Source organism: Ctenopharyngodon idella, chromosome 10 (genome assembly GCF_019924925.1).
Source record: "Ctenopharyngodon idella isolate HZGC_01 chromosome 10, HZGC01, whole genome shotgun sequence".
NCBI classification, from domain to species: Eukaryota; Metazoa; Chordata; class Actinopteri; order Cypriniformes; family Xenocyprididae; genus Ctenopharyngodon; species Ctenopharyngodon idella.
The window spans coordinates 2,940,522-2,958,343 of NC_067229.1; the positions used below are offsets into that span (position 1 = coordinate 2,940,522).

Here is a 17,822-nt window from a genome sequence, read left to right on the forward strand (position 1 = left end):
TTGTTTAGCCTATTATAAGTCTTCATATTTTAGACCTGTTGGAATGGTTTTTGTGGGAAATTGCATACATACGTCACTCGTCCGTGGATGTCCGTAAATAAAGAAAAGTTGCACCAGCTACTTTGACGCGTGTGTGGTGTGGGAGGGGTAGAGGTTAGTTGTCACAATGAGCAAGAAAGGTTGACTTGCAGCAGCTAAATCTCCAACCTCCAGGGAAACGCCCATTTTAAACAAACGGTGAACAGAAGAGAGTCTGCCGGCAAAAAGAGAATACGACAGAGCTGTAATAAAACAAGAATCAACATTGGCTTGGTTTTTCGGAGATGGCGAGTACTGAGGGATTTGAAATGTTGAAAAAGATGATGATGCCGTTTTTATTACTCAACAGGTGCGTAAGGTAATTTATCGAATAGATACATTTTCATATGTAGCTCTCTAACAGAGTTGAATGTAAAGCATTATCTGTTGGGTCATTTTCTTATGGTTGTTGTAGCACTGTGCTGGAATTCATTTTCAAGGAAGTACCATGTTTATTAATGGGTAAAGCTAGTCAGCTTGAGATCTTTTCCAACTAAACTGGTTATATCTCTTAAGTCCTTAGTAGTGAATGTTTTATGAGCTGTAGGATAACCATATTCATCCGCACAGTCACGCAGAGCCGAAGCACAACCAAAGCAGTGTTCTTCCGCATGCAGTTTTTTTGTAAACCACTAGAGGGCCAAAAGTTACATAGTGTATCTTTGAAATGTACTTAAAACATAAAGACCTGGTTTCACAGACAGCGCTTAGATTAAGCCAGGTTAGGCCTTAGTTTAATTAAGACATTTAAGTAGCTTTTATAAATGTGCCTTATAAAAGCAACATTACCAGTGTGCATTTTGAGACAAAACAATGACAGTGACATATTTTAAGATATGTCAGTGCAAGTTGCTTTCAGTTAAAACAGCTACAATATGCATTTTAGTCTCAGACTAGGCTTAAAGGGTTAGTTCACCCAAAAATGAAAATTATCCCATGATTTACTCACCCTCAAGCCATCCTAGGTGTATATGACCATCTTCTTTCAGACAAACACAATCGGAGATATATTTAAATATATCCTTGAAAGCTTTATAGTCTAAAGCTTTATAGTCCTTAAAGCTTTATAATAGTTGGGAATGGGGGGCCACATTTTGAAGCCAAAAAACTGCATCCATCCATAATAAAAGTAATTATGGAAGGACTTTATTAACCCACTGGAGCCGTATGGATCACTTTGATTATGGATGGATGCATTTTATTTTTGCTTCAAAATGTGGCCCCCATTCACAACCATTATAAAGCTTCAAGGAGCAAGGATATTTTTTAAATATATCTCCGATTGTTTGTCTGAAAGAAGATGGTGATATATACGCCTAGGATGGCTTGAGGATAAGAAAATCATGGGATCATTTTCATTTTTGAGTGAACTAACCCTTTAAGCCTTGTCGGTGAATCCAGCCAAAACTGTAACCCGGCTAACCTACCAGAATAATATATGTCACTCAAACATGTGAACCAAACGTGAGATTATAAAAAGGACCTTAAACACAACAGACTGACCCACATTCAAAGCATGAGCGTGGAAAAACAGCACATTTCCCTCAGCCTGGCGAACAAAGCTTTTCGCAGTGGATGAACTGCTGCTTTCCCATGATTCCTTTGTGCCAGTCCAGCCGAACGCATGCCTACCCTCAACCCAGCCACCCGTGTGCCAAGATGTGCAGCGGTCAGTGGCTGTTCGGTCTCGGCCTGGGCACTAATCCTCGCACTGAACTCATCCTGGCCTGCGGGAAAAAGCTCTAATTGGGGGATTTTCTCCATCATTAACCTTGATGAGCAGCCTTCCCACCCTCCGTTCCCATCCGCTCAATCGCTAATACTTCCTACCTTGATCACCATAAAGTTCAGCCACAGTAGTTATATATTTTTTTTTTTACTGTGGATAGCATTTAGAACAGGAAAACAGATAGTAAGGAGTGTATATTCCCACAAAGATTAATGGCATCTGTTTAATGTGTTTTCACTGAAACTAGATTTTAACATTAGTAGTACATTAAAGTAGTGCTTACACATGTAAAACACTATACCATGACATTGCTACGCAAGTGTTCAGAATGCTTTAAGTGTTGCTAAGCAGTTACTAGTGTACAAATTTAAAATCTGGACCAAAGAAAGTGAAGTCCACCCATTCTGGACTGTGGTAAACATCATGTGAAACTGTACAACAGGAAAGAACACATGTTCCCACCACTTTTGCTCTTTTCCCAGCACATGTTTTTTTGGGGCCCCAGATGGCCCCTGTAGTGTCCCATCTGTCCAAGAGCATTGCTTACACATCATGAATACAGCCGAGCACCAGGCACTCTGAACATGTGCCTGTACAGCAGCGTCAGGAGGCAATTAAGGAACAGCGGACCCTGGGGCCAATACCCCCTCCCGGGCCAGGCTGATTGACTGGAACCTCATCTTCCTAACAGGCTGGCTTGGTGCCACCGGTCAGGAGAAACAGAGACAGGAGGGGGCAATGAAATAGACAGTCTTTCCTATAGTTCAACCACATGGACTTCTAAACAACCCTTCTAAGAATGGATGAATCAACAGCAAAGCTCTGAGAAACTAGATTTGTTTATTCTGAAGAACATTTGTGAACATTCATTGCTCTGTTCAAAAGGTAATTGTGAAAACATCAATGAAACATTACAAACATCAGAAATAACATCATACACACACCCACAGTCATATTAACTACCCATGATTGTCATATCGCTGTCTAACTTTGGCTTTTCAATTGTTCGAACTGTGCAAGTTACCAAAACATCATAGATTGCCCCATAACAGAACTGTTAGAAACAACAAAAAACAACCGAATTATACAGTTAAATCAACTGTATATATTTTATAACATCTATACACTCTTCAATATCTCTACACAACTAAACTTAAAACATTATTAGTGAGCATACTTTGTTCAATTGAATAATTCATTCATCCCAAAAGTTTAAGACTCTTCCTCACGGGAGTCAATATCTTGTTATCCAGAACTTTATTAGTCAAACACAACTACAAAATTTATTGCTACAAAAACTCTGGCAACATGAACTGAGTGAGTTTCCTTTCAAAAATAAGCAGCGAATTCCACTTGCGTGTTTAGAGGACATGACATCAAAATTGTGGTCCTTTGAAGCAGGTCTGTTTTTATGGTAAATTATTCTCTTAGTAATCATAAAATGACCCTTAAAGCACATTGATGGTGTTTTATCTAAAAATCATTTTGATTGGTGTCTTAGAGTGACAGTGTCTGACTGTCTTTCCTTCTAAAAAAGTGAAAACAAAGATCGGACTTGGATCAGCTGGCCCAAACAAAGGGGGAGTCATGGTGGGGTGACGGCAGATAGTTTCCCCTTCTGCTCTTCTGCACGTACAGAAGATGGGTCTGCCAATATGCTTTTGCCTCTAATGAACACTGAGGCATACAAATGTCTCCCCCAAACCAATCATTTCTGTCCCCTGTCCCTGCCTTTGTGATCAGAATGAGGGATTGCTATAAATGAAATCAGCTGCCTGTGTAAGAGGTCTTTTCCGACCACTGACCATATTTATCTTCTATGTCAACCCAAAACATCTGGACCAGTCCTTAAGGAGGAAGTGTGAATTTGTAGACAGAGGTCATGTCTCATTCACATTTCAGTAACTCTGGTTCTAGAAACCATTTCGAAACCAATTAAACTTGTTAGGACAGTTAGACAACATGCCAATGTGTGCCTAAAAAATACATATATGGAACAGAAATGCTAAGCAAAATCTTTAGTCAGATTCAACAGCTGCTGGTTTTCTTGGAAGCTTTTTTTTTTACATCCAGTTGCAAAAAATAAATAAATGGCACACAATTCAGTTAGCGCCATTTCGGTGCCCCAACATTTTCTGAACTGGAGAACAAGATAACCATCCAGTACCATGGTTCTTGATTAGCCTTCAGTACCAATTAGTAACCAAGAAACATGAAAGCCCACAGTCAAAGAGAGATGTACCCTATCTTAGCACATGGTTTGCCAGGTTTTGTCCATGGACTGGATGTGTTCCTTAGCTTTCATCCTCAGAGCGGCGATGCTTGAACTACGCTGATCTACGTCCTCCAGAGGATATTTGTCGGTGAAGTGAGGAGGGCATTGGTATGGAGGTGGTGCCATGGGCTGCATGCTTTGGGCCAAGGTTTGGGGTGGGCTAAGGAAACCATGACTTGGATAGCCTGTTTGCAATCCTTGTGTAGGACCCATGAACCCTGGGATGCTCTGTACTGTAGTGGCACTGGATAGAGGGGATGTCAGCCAAGGGTCAAGGGGCAGCGAGTTGTTCATGGGCCCCACGGTGGTGTGCATAGGCGGGCGGTTGAAGGAGAGCATGGGGGAGTCATGGAGCTTCATGGTGCTGGCATCTATTTTCTCCTGTCGCCTCCATTTGGCTCTGCGATTCTGGAACCAAACCTGGACAAACACATAGACTTTAAATAATCAATTTGTTATGGCAGTCCAATGCCAATAAGATGGTGTTCCACAAAAAAAGCATATGTGCAGTAAGACGATTTGTTTCCCAGACTTACTGGGAAACAACTAAAGTCCGATTTAACCCATGAATCATGTTTAGAAACACTACTAAACAGACCAGCTGAGAACAGCATGAATGTTGGTTAGTGTTGTTTTGCAGCTTGGTCTTTCAAATGAAGCTGCTTGACCATGATGGTCTTGCAGGATAAGCTGGTTCTTGTTGTTTAAAGTGATCAACTAATGTGGCCTTGCTAGTTTAGAAGTTAAAGCAAGCTGGTCAGCAAGACTGTGGTTGAGCAAGTAGGTGAGGATAAACTAGAACACAAACATCTCATGCGGAAACGCATATCAGTTTCCAAAACGCCAACTTATACTAGTGACATGGTATAGTCTCCTCTGAAACTGATCCTTTTAATTTCACAAAATGATTCAAACACACCTGAACTCGAACTTCAGGAAGGTTGACTTTCATGGCTAGCTCCTCTCGACTGTAAACGTCAGGGTAGTGGGATTTCTCGAAGGCTCGCTCAAGCTCGTGGAGCTGGTAGGTAGTGAAAGTGGTGCGGTTGCGCCTGTGCTTTTTCTTGGGCTGCTCCCCGTCAGCAGAGTCTGGAGACTTGCTGTCACTCTCGATGGACTTCCGCAGGTCACTCAACTCTCCATCACACTTGTTGGAGAATATATCAGCATCTAAAGCCACAGGTGACACAAGAACAAAAGACATGACTTGACAGTCCACGTTAGACAGACTTTCACATGATGTTCTGACAGAATTGCACTACAAACTTATTGCAAGAAACATTCCCACTGGAGCAATTTCCCATTGCAATAAAATTAAGTAGTGACAAAATGACTAATATGATATGTTATTTATGGATGGTGACTACATGTAAATTCATTACTAATATGGTGTTTCCAAAACTGAGATCCTAATCCCATAATACTCCTGGCCAAAAGCTCTTGTAATACGCAGACTTGGACTAGAGCAGTTTTATTGTCACCGATGGTAGGCATGGCTTTCACTGAGTGTTTCCCATCCTGTAATCCAAGTAGAACAGATGTAGCCTGTTAATTCCCCTGATAGTTTCCCCATAGACCAGGCCCTAATCTACCTAAGGGCTTCGTTTGATTCTACCCCATGTCCTCAGCATAAGGTCGCGTTTCTAGGAAAAGCTTTATCTTGGTGAACTGGAGAAGCACATTGGCAGTTGGAAAGCTAATTCACTTAATTCCAGAAAAATCTGATCAGGGCAGGTGAATTTGTCTACTGCACTCATTGCCTCACGAGATGTTGTTGATATACTCTCTAAGTTGGTGATGTCAGAACACATGCTGACTAAACAAGTGAACATTAGCTATAGCTGCAATGTTACTGTGTACATGCAAGCCAAATAGTGTAAGCTGTGAACATTACATTGGCGATGGAATCAGGTAGCTCAGCTAGTAGTGCATAATGCTAGCAATGTTTAATGCTGCATTCACATTCAAGTTTCGAAATGGGATGTGCAGTTTTTACCAAGGAAACTCGTATTTACAATACTTCCGAGAGCACGTAAAGGCAGCGTTAGTTACAGATGTGCCCCAAGATGGAATCTGCAGACTTTTATTCACATGTTCAGTGCTGAAAATCTGCAGAAATCTAGAAATGGATTTAAAAAGGTGTTAAACAATGATAAATAGCACTACACTCTTATTTGTTAGATGCAAGCACAAATTAAATTGGCCAAAATATTTAAAAAACACAAATATGGAAGTGTTTTTTTTTTTTGTTTTTTTTTGTAATGCATGACTGACAGTTGTTTCAGTTCTCAAATGCTACAGGTTTAATCCCAGATAAGATCAACCAATGAACTGGACAGTGAAAAGACCCTCTCTCATCATTGTGTCCTTGAGTAGGACACTTAACCGCAGGTTTAAGCTTCCCAGGGTGACTGTCCTTGCAATCAGTGCACAGTAAGTTCACACTTTGGGAAAAGTGTATGCTAATGAACGTAGCCTTTCTGACTGCCTGAATACACTTCCCCGTAGTGGACATAAAATGCACAATATCTCAATTTAGGTCAGCTAGAGTGTTTAACACTCCTTAAACATTGATTACACGAAAACAAAGCATAAAAACACAACTCACTTTGGCAACATTAGAAGGACAGGGTTTAATTATCAGGCAAGAACAAGCGTTCTGGGTTAGTGGAGCTAGCATCATTAACAGGCAATAGACTGAACTCACACAATGGTAGTGGGTCAATCCTGGTTCAAGGATCACCACACTGCCTGTCAGATTTAAGACAGCCCTATAAAAACACTCAGACTTGCTGGCAACTCGTGTCAAATGAGGACAATCAATCTCAAAGGCTCAAACTATTCAAAAGGATCTTGTCCTTTCTGAGTCACAATAACAGACAAGTCAACTCTAGGTCATGCGAGATATTCTCTCATCACAGGACTAAGAAGCATGATGGATTATGAGCCCAACGGAAAAAAAAAATTGGCGCAGAATGGAAAAATGATTATGTCGGCATGCACAGTTGTGCAATCTTGTTTAAGATAGAAGAAGATTATGGGAATTCCACAAGGGGATGAGAACCAGTGATGAGCCCCCCTGTCAAATGATTTTCAGGGCCTTGTAACGTGAAAATGTGAAGGCTCTGTCATATTTGGACTCAATTCAGTCTGGTATTTTACCACAGACAGAAATGACCCATAAAAAACAAGATCTCTCTAATATTGCAAGAGATTGAATGCATGACAAGTGGACAACTGCTTCTCGTTAAGCAATCGGTGATCAAAGGAGATCTCAATCTCATAAGATTCTTCTAAAACCAAATTATTACATGCCAAACAATCTTTTACCTTTATTTCTCCTGCACTATGAAATAACAACTTCTAAGCCAAAGGCATATCCTTCAGGGTGTCTATGAGTCTATAGTGTCTCCATCTTTCTACAGTCCATAGCATTAATGGAAACTACAGATGACATGGTAACAGAAAGCATCTAGATAACCTTGCCATTTGTTTTGTAAGTTACGTAAAAAGATGTCATACATTCGTTTAGGTTTCTTAAAGTGACGTTTGATGATAATGCCCTGGCGCATTGCTAGTCTCACCTTGACATCTACGGGAGGGACTTGGTTTGTGTCAGTGTACTTAATGTACTAACCATCACATGAAGAGAGTTAGGGAGTAATTGCACTTGATGTATGATGCAATAAACACCATTTATGATGCAATAAACACTCCTTCATTGTCAAAAAGGCCCAGCAGAGGCTGTACTTACTTCGCCAGTTGAGGAAGTTTAACACAGTTCTACTCTGCAGTCATTGAGTTTGTGCTCTGCACTTCTGTAACTGGTCTGGTTCGGCTCAACTACCAAATCAGAACTTAGAAGACTACAGCTGATAGCCTGGACTACTGAATCAATCACTGGTACAAGCCTCCCCACTCTCCAAGAACTGTACTCATCCAGAGTGAGTAAAGGAGCTGGCAAAATCATTCTGGACCCCTCGCATCCAGGCCACATTCTGTTTGAACTTCTGCCGTCTGGTCGGCACTACAGAGCACTGAACACCAGAACAACCAGGCACAAGAAACGTTTCTTTCCTCAGGGCATCTACCTCATGAACAGTTAAATGCCCCCAGTGGGCAATAAACAATGCTACTTATACTCAAATTTATTTAGCACACCATACCTCTTATTTACATTCCGTTGCATTTGTATATGACATATCTGTACATATGTATGTCTATTTTTTATTCTATTTTTATTATCTGTCTTGTCGCTGTCATACTGTGGAAGCTTCTGACACCAAGACAAAATTCTTGTATGTGTAAACATACTTGGCAATAACACTTTGAAATTCTGATTTATGGCTCAACAACACTAGTTTCATCCATGAAGGACTCACCGTGAAACACAGGTTGCTCCGAGCTGTCTCTGAGGGGTGGCAGGTGTCCGTAAGGATGTGCCCGCTGGTCCTGCTTCCCTGGATCTCCAAGACCATCCCCTCCAACTTTGTGTGCTACAGCATTGCCTCCAGGGTTGAGCAAAGGATCCTGGTCCTTGTTGAACCCCAGGATGACATCTATGCTGTGGACACGGGTGCCCACCGCCGCGCCCCCTGCTTTGACCATTTCGTGGAAGTTGCTGGGCGAAAGACAGCTGTCATCCACCATGTTCATGGTGTCCAGTGACAAATGCATTCGAATGCTGGGATGAGACCGTCCAACTGATAAAAGCACTTGTTCTTATGGAGGAATCCGATATGGACAGGTTTTACCTTGTTGGACACATCAAAAAGAGATGAAAATCAACAAGTGCACTAAAGGCATTTCAGGTCAATTTCTTCATTAATATTAGTTTATTAGTGTAGTCTGATGCATATATATATATATATATATATATATATATATATATATCACAGCATACAACAACACAATATACTTTAATATCTGCATTCACATAATGGCACATGACTTTTTTTAACAACATTTATATTTGTTTATAATATATTGATAATCTGATAAATGCAAAATTCATATTTTTCATTCAAATTAAATTATTAAATAAATGTATTATAGAATTATATGTATTAAATATTTATTGTAATGTATGTACATGTGGGTATCATAGCTTATATCTTTAAAACAGCAAAACGTTATATTCTATTATCAAAACCTAAAAATGTCATATAATTCAAGTCAAAAATTTCTAGACATTGTTTTGGAAGAAAGTTTCCCCAGTGACCGCAGTACAGGACATACCTCTGACGCGAGATGTTCCCTGCGTTCTCCGTCTCCGGTCTGACCAGCATCCACCTGTTCCTCCCTGCAGCGGGTCACATGCGGGTGATCAGCACGCCTCCGCCTGCTACTGTACGTCCCAACCGACCCCGATCGCTCTCACTTTAAACATGAAATCATACGAATGCACAGAAGTTCTCCAGTGGATTCCGCTGGACAGAGAGCTGGTGTGTGTGGGTGTCTCTTCAGAAGGGAAATAATAGCAAGGGATTACAGGAGCTCATTAATTGGGACTCTTCCCCCTTAAGAATGATTGACAGACGGTTTCTGCTCAAGTAATTGCTCTAAATGGAGCTTGAATTCACCCCACAGGAGGGGGGCGACACTAATGAAGCCGTTTCTCCTTCCCCTTACAAATTTCAATTGTTTTAGAGACAAAAGGATGAACTGAAAGTTTTATCTGAGGCCTGTAGTATCAATTTGATTGTTCACTGGAACGCTTTATTAAATATTGTTGAATTATAGCATCAAATACTAATACAATTTAAATTATTATAAAATGTACAAAATATTATATTTAGATTATTACATCAGACATAGATCGTGTGTTGGATCGTTGTGTAAACTGCACGCTTCACAGCAGGTATTACAGTAAATACTCAATACTATCACGTCAGGAATAATTAGCCAAGTAATTAAAGTAAATGACATGAGCGCAGACTCATTTAACAACTCATTAAAGAGTTAACTCAGGCAAACTCATGAGTGATCGGTGCTTATTGAGAGAAATGACCTCGGAACAAGATTAACTTGACCGCGTTCAAATGAAGCCATGAAAATGATCTTTTTGCTTAAATTCTGACACAGCACTATGCTATTTTGGAATATTTACACAACCCAAGCAATAATTTCAATTAAATATAGAGTAGAAACACTTATCTGACCATATAAAGTTTCATATGGTCAGATCAGTGTTTCTACTGTATATTTAATGGTTTTTAGACACTATTCTTTAAAATCTCATTTTGTATGTTGGACTCAATAATTGGAAGAAGTCCAAATCCTTGATTGGCTAATTGAGGTTGATCAGCAACACCTCCAATGAGGCTGAAGACTGAAGATTTGCTCTGACCTCAATGAAGTCTTAAGATACTTTGAAGAAACTCAATCCCTGCATTTGTTTTGGGTCAGTGTTAGTGCATCTCATACTGTGCCAAACTGGGATGAGCCATAAATGATAAAGAAATGGTCTAAATTTTGGTGAATGGACTGCAAATACCTCATGGATCTCACTGAAATACAAAAAACCTCGGATCGACCAAATGTTATGAAAAGACGAATGTAAGGCCTCAAGCTAAGATTGACTTTAACCATATGTTTGCGTACATGTTGCCAGATAAATGTCTAAGTCTCGTAAGCAAGACGCAATCCTCGAAGGACAATTTAGTGATCAGAACTAGCGAAAGGTCGGAGATAGAAAATACCTGGAAAGCTTGGAGTTTGACCGTATAGGCCAAACAGCTGCTGCTCACGTGCACAAGATCCCTGTTGATCCCTGAGTTCCTAGAAAGGAATGGGAATATGTCCATCCATACATCCTCCGATCCTTCTACTTATTGCCATTTATCTTCTGATATATTTTTTTGACATCAGAGGCAATGCGTCCAATCAAACTCTTGAGTATTTTAGAGCAATTCAGTTTTACTTTGTAGAAGCTAGTCAAACATGGACAGGTTGAGGAAATGCCTCTTGACAGTCAAATTGCATTAAAACCAACCCCAATGGGCCAAGAGAATAAATATGTCAGAATTCAATTTTGTACAATAAACAATTGTGGTGGAGTGTTGGGGAATGTCAAGCAAAACCAGTTGAGAACCACTGATCCACACTATCAGTCTGGTCATAGAGTCATCAACGATTCGAGTTCTCGGTTTGATGTTTGATGGGATTGGGCAAGAGACAGTGCAATTATTCGATCAAGCTGATGTAGTTCCTGAAGCTCTGCGCTTGTTTCCTCATTACGCTAATTGAGTACAAATTGGCTCAGAAGGTGCAGCGCAGCTATCAAGAGGATTAGGTTTATCAGATGACAACGTAAAGCCCTCTGATCCTATTAGACACAAAGCAGCTAACGCAGAGGAGCTGTGTCAGCTCACCGGGGGGAAGCAAGGAGAAAGACGAGAGGCAGAAAGTTGTACACAACATTTTGTGTAACAAAAGCATTTCACGCAATTCAGCTCATCAACAGTACAACTAGCTCATGATAATTATGAGTGAAATGGATTTGGTGAATCCTTAAGATATTTCCAAAATTAGATCACATGAATTTGCTTGACGAGCAGTTTTTGCGTTGTTTTTAATTATATAATGACCTTTGGTTTATCCCAGCTTTTAGCATGACTTGCTATTGCTAATTTGTAGGATTGATCCAGACTTTATTAAACAAAACATTTGTGTGCCCAGGCAAACAGCAGGACTCACTGAGATTTTAAATTTGATTTGTTACATCTTGCCAGCTTTGATGAGCACACTAGCTATAGATGCTAACATCAAAAGGCTAGCTATCAGACTTTGTGGACTAAATCCACAAAACTTTATTTAATGGGCATTAGATGTACAAACCTGACCCATAAATGAGATTCAGTGAGATGAATGTGAATGCTAATGGACTGTTAGTGATGTAGCTTTTGCCTTGGACTTACATTAACACCTAACGGCCCAGAGTTTTTTTGGTTATTGATGCTATAGCCAAAATGCACTATTAGCAACTATTAGTGTACTTCTAGTGACACAGGAGTCAGAAAAGGTGTGGTTTTTGGCTAGTCATTTGATCTCAAGATGTCTGCTCTCCATTAGGTGAAAAAGACGAGAGGCAGAAAGTTGGCTGCTGTACGCGTTTCGTGTAACAAAAGCAAATGCTAATGGACAGATAGCGATATGCTTATGGAAAATGCTAATCATAGTTAACGATATAAAAGTCAGCTTGGAATGACACCTAGCGGTGAAAGCAAATGCTATATGCTAATGGGAAATGTTAATGGATAGTTATCAATATAACAATTGCCTTGGACTTACACTGACACATAGTGGTGAAAGTAAATGCTATATGCTAAAGAAAAATGCTAATGTATAGTTAACAATATAACAGTCATCTTGGACATACATTGACACATAACGGTGAAAGCAAATGCTATATGCTAATGCATAATTAACTATATAACTGCTGCCTTGGACTTACACTGACACCTAGTGACCTGGAGATTTTGGTAACTGAAGCCACTGCGAAATGCACTATTAACAATTATTAGCATGATTAGTGTATTTCTAGTGACATGGAGAACACTAGGATGGTTTTCCTAGAGAGTGGTTTTCGGCTAGTCGTGATCAAGAAGTCTGCTCTCCATTAGGTGAGAAAGATGAAAGGCAGAAATTTGGCTGTCGTACACGTTTCGTGTAACGAAAGCAAATGCTACTAAACAGATAGTGATATGTTGATGGAAAATGCTAATCACAGTTAATGATATAACAATCACCTTGGACTTACACAGACACTTAGCAGTGAAAGCAAATGCTATATGCTAAAGGAAAATGCTAATGATAGTTAGCGATATAACGGTCACCTTGGATTTACACTGACACCTAGTGACCTGGAGATTTTGGTAACTGAAGCCACTGCGAAATGCACTATTAACAATTATTAGCATGATTAGTGTATTTCTAGTGACATGGGAGACACTAGGATGGTTTTCAGCTAGTCGTGATCAAGAAGTCTGCTCTCCATTAGGTGAGAAAGATGAGAGGCAGAAATTTGGCTGTCGTACACGTTTCGTGTAACGAAAGCAAATGCTACTAAACAGATAGTGATATGTTGATGGAAAATGCTAATCACAGTTAATGATATAACAATCACCTTGGACTTACACAGACACTTAGCAGTGAAAGTAAATACTATATGCTAAAAGAAAATGCTAATGATAGTTAGTGATATAGCTGTCGCATTGGACTTACACTGACACCTAGAGGCCTGGAGTGTTTTGGTCACTGAAGCCACGGTGGAAATGCACTATTAGCAATTATTAGCATGATTAGTGTATTTCTAGTGACATGGGAGACACTAGGATGGTTTTCAGCTAGTCGTGATCAAGAAGTCTGCTCTCCATTAGGTGAGAAAGATGAGAGGCAGAAATTTGGCTGTCGTACACGTTTCGTGTAACAAAAGCAAATGCTAATGGACAGATAGTGATATGGAAACGGAAAATGCTAATCACAGTTAATGATATAAGTCACGTTGGTCTTACACAGACACTTAGCGGCGAAAGCAAATACTATATGCTAAAAGAATATGCTAATGATAGTTAGTGATATAGCTGTCGCATTGGACTTACACTGACACCTAGTGGCCTGGAGTGTTTTGGTCACTGAAGCCACTGTGGAAATGCACTATTAGCAATTATTACCATGTATTTCTATTGACATGTGGGTCACCAGGATGAAGTGAGTGGTTTTCGGCTAGTTATGTAATTTCAAGATGGCTGCTCTCCATTAGGCGACCCACTCAATGCAGAACAAAATGCTTTTAACATCCTTTTAATATGTGCTAGATAGAAAAAAATGCACCTTTAAAACAAAATTTGGTCCCAAACCGAAAGCCGTACCAAGACCCGAAATGAACCCATCTTGTTCAGAATGACTGACATGCGTTTATCCCTCAGTGATGTCCTCCCTCAAGTTCCTGTTCTCCTGACATCTTTTAGTAATCTGTAGATTAGCACATAAGACCCCTCTGTCAACCCAATAAATGCATGACTGTATACAGTTCACCTGTACAGCGATTAACCAACCATATGGAGGCTTACGCTGGAATCCATCGTTGTTTCCATCAGATTCTCACATGAATATGAATCTCTTTGTTCCCTCAAAAAACATGCATGTTGATCACGAGTGGGACAGGGACCCCTGTGGGGGAGAGACTTAAAATGTGTGTCAGTTTAATTTAATCAAATTAACTTAACTCTCTAACCTTTTGCAGATTGAAACCAACGCAATTACTAGCGGTCAATTGCATAATGTGTTGTTAGATGCGTCAAACGTGTAAATTGCTAAACTAGTTATTATGTAGGTGGTTTTGTAATTAGTGGCCAAGTCAAGGGCTAACGTGTTCCTGGATCAACATCTTTTTGGATCCTGGAACAACATTCCAATCAACCAATCAGATTTGAGGGACAAGTTTACAGTATATTTCTTCTACTACAGTACATAATTTCTCTCTGATTTTAGGTTAGTTCAGGTTAGGACTATGTTTTCAGCCAGGAATGTTGTTCCAGGATCAACAAAATATGTTTTCTTGGCGAAATCTCGGTGACCCAAGTCAAGCATCACCAGTGCTTATAGTTAATATTAGTGATCTCATCAAACCCTTCACACCAAGCACTAACTTTTGCTGTGTAACTCGTCCAGACATCTGTGCTCCAAACATGAATGATTCCTCAGATCTGCATAGTAACATACTAAAAACACCATGAACACCTTAGTGATTGTATAGCAACAGGCTAAAAATAAAATACCTTAGCAAATGCATAGCAACCACATAGTGACATGCTAAAAAAAACATCAAAATGTTCGCATAGGTAAATGTCACACACTGTTAGAAAATATAAAAATGTTGAATTGTTAGTAACACACTGTTGATTATTAATGTCTTTTTAACAGATCTCAGAGGTTTCTGCTGTGTCAGTGACTGTTTCATGCCCTTAATTTGTGTTTTTGGCCTCAATTCACCCTGCAGGATCAAAAGACAGTTTACGTGCTCCTGCTATCTAGAGCCTCTTCACAGCCCAGGAAGAACAAGGTTAAACTTTCCTCCTTAACACTTAATCTGATACTCTTAACATTGTTAAAGCGGATATTCCTCGGGAGACGCTGACGTACTTACACCTTTAATCGGCTGATTTGATGCCTCACCTGTCAGTCAAACAGATCTTCTCCACCCACCTTATTCTATAAGGGTCCACAGGCTCCTCCCATTCTGACATCACTTGGCAAATCTTTCCATGACTGCAGAGAGAGAGAGAGAGAGAGATTAAAGCAGGGTGCATGTATAGACAAACACTTAAAACAGACGATATCACTTACTCACCCTCAAGTCATTCCGAGTATCAGAAGTATCATAACAGTAGTTCATTTGACTTGTGAGCTATATAGCTTTATGTGAGAAAGAGGGACAAATATATATCATTATTCACTGAAAAATTGTTTTTGGCTTTACTACTCCTTCTGATATTCATCTGGTGTGTTTTAAGGTTGAGTTTGTTTTCAAATACATTTATACACACACATAATAACATATATTTTGCAGTGTAGTACTAGAGGATACCAGCAGAGGGAAACATCAGCCAAGAGTCACAGATGTGGCTGCTTTAATAAGATTAAATTAGATCAATTTATTAATGTTTGCTTTCTTAAAGCCTCCCTCTGCACTGAATACTGTCTCACTATTACTTAGAAAACCTCAAAAATTTATATTTTAGTAAGATGAACAGTAATAGTCATGCTTGCCTTATAATTTGACAATCTCAAACGCTCTTGTTTTTTCATTCCACTGCATCACGTTTATGTGAACATGCGCTAGATGGACGCGTTTGACCATATGCATATGCATAAGACAGCTTTCTAAAAACATGGAGCTAAAGTTAAGTTCAACTTTGCATATTCGAAATTGACAAAGTCAAAATTATGAGATAAAAAAATGAAATTGACAAGTTATTATGAGAATGAGATAAAAAAAAAAAAAATTATAACATATTTATGAGATAAAGCTGAAATTATGACAAGTTTAAGTTGAGATAAGTTGAAATTATGATATAAAAAAAATAAAAAGTAGAAATAATGACAAAGTTATATTATGTGATAAAAAGTCATAGTTGACATACTAAGTCACAATTATGACACATAAAAGACTATGGCATACAAAGTCAAAATTATGACAAGATGAAATTGACAGTCAAAAACTTAGTATGTCAATTTTGACTTTTTATCTAAGTCACATTTATGACACAAATCATAATTATGGCATACAAATTCATAATTATGAGAGAGTCAAAATGATTAAATTGTTGAAGTTGAAATTGATAAAAAGTTGAAATTAAGAGATAAAATGAAATTATGATATGAAAATGACAGTTAAAACGATGAGTTCATCTGAGATTAAAAAAAAAAGTTGTGATAAAGTTGAAATTATGACAAGTTGAAACTATGAGAAGTTGAAATTATAATATAAAAAACTGACAGTAGAAGTTATGACAAAAAGTTATAAATATGTGATAAGACAATTATGACAATTAAAGTCAAAATTATGACAAGTTAAAATTGACATTGAATGAGAAAAAGTCCAAATTATGACAAAACTTATTACATATTTATGAGATAAAGCTGAAAATATGACATAAGTTGAAATTGAGATATAGAAAATTTAAATAAGTAGAAATTAGGACAAAAAGTTATAATTATGTGATTAAAAAGTCATAGTTGACATATTAAGGTCCAATTTTGACACATAAAACACAATTATGAAAAAAACTATGGCATACAAAGCCAAAATTATGACAAGATGAAACTGACAGTTGAGATTAAGAGATAAACTGAAATTATGATTTAAAAAAAATTGACAGTCAAAATCATAGTTATAAGATAAAAGTCAAAAATTGACATACTAAGTCATATAAGACATTTATGACACAAGTCATAATTATGAGAAGACAATTATGGCATACAAAGTCATAATTATGAGAGTTGTATGCGATAAAGGAAGAAATTGAAGTTGAAATTGATAAAAAGTTGAAATTAAGAGATAAAATTGAAATGATGATATGAAAATGATGACAGTTAATCTGAAATTAAAAAATATTATTTGATAAAGTTTAAAATGACAAGTTGAAACTATGAGAAGTTGAAATTACAATATAAAAATTGACAGTAGAAATCATGACAAAAAGTTATAAATATGAGATAAGACAATTATGACAATTAAAGTTAAAATTATGACAAGTTGAAATTGACTTGAAAGTTGAAACGAAAAAATAAGTTGAAATAATGATATAAAGATCTGACAGTCAAAATGACGACAGCTATAATTAGGAGATTACAAGTCATAATTACAACATTTGAAGTGGATCAAAACCTTCTTCTTGAACTTTTTGATCCACTTCAAATGTTGATTACTGTATGAGTCATAATTATGATAAATGACAATATGACAATTAATTAAATACTAAGTCATAAATAGTTATGAGAGAAAGTAGAAGTTATGACAGTTAAAATTATGAGAAAAAGTTGAAATAAGAAAAAGTTGACAGTATGTCATAATTATGGCTTTTTATATCATAATTATGATTTAATCAAAGGGGAAAAAAGCTATTTTTCTGCGTTGATGTTCAACAGTCAAAACTGTGATTCACGCAACATGTGACAGAGTTTCTACATGTGTAAAATCAACAGCAAACCTCAGCGTCATCTTCCAACCGTTTG

General features: G+C 38.2%; 1 protein-coding gene and 1 long non-coding RNA gene across 3 annotated transcripts; one reads left to right on the forward strand and one right to left on the reverse strand.

Moving 5' to 3' along the window:
• Nucleotides 1–2,628: 2,628 nt before the first annotated feature.
• On the reverse strand, nucleotides 2,629–16,436 carry rx1 (retinal homeobox gene 1). 2 transcript variants are annotated; one of them, XM_051907716.1, is made up of 5 exons: nucleotides 13,917–16,436; nucleotides 9,321–9,542; nucleotides 8,465–8,836; nucleotides 5,002–5,252; nucleotides 2,629–4,502 (listed from the first exon to the last, which is right to left on the reverse strand). In XM_051907716.1, the coding sequence occupies exons 3-5, from the start codon at nucleotides 8,757–8,759 to the stop codon at nucleotides 4,056–4,058; spliced, it is 993 nt and encodes a 330-aa protein (XP_051763676.1). In that variant the 5' UTR covers nucleotides 8,760–8,836; nucleotides 9,321–9,542; nucleotides 13,917–16,436; the 3' UTR covers nucleotides 2,629–4,055. The 2 variants fall into 2 exon arrangements, with proteins under 2 accessions (XP_051763676.1, XP_051763678.1); XM_051907718.1 differs by lacking the exon at nucleotides 13,917–16,436 and adding an exon at nucleotides 10,784–10,861.
• Nucleotides 12,559–14,912, forward strand: LOC127520001 (uncharacterized). Its single transcript, XR_007931997.1, has 2 exons — nucleotides 12,559–12,706; nucleotides 13,084–14,912. It is a non-coding gene; the product is annotated as an uncharacterized LOC127520001 (long non-coding RNA).
• Nucleotides 16,437–17,822: the final 1,386 nt, after the last annotated feature.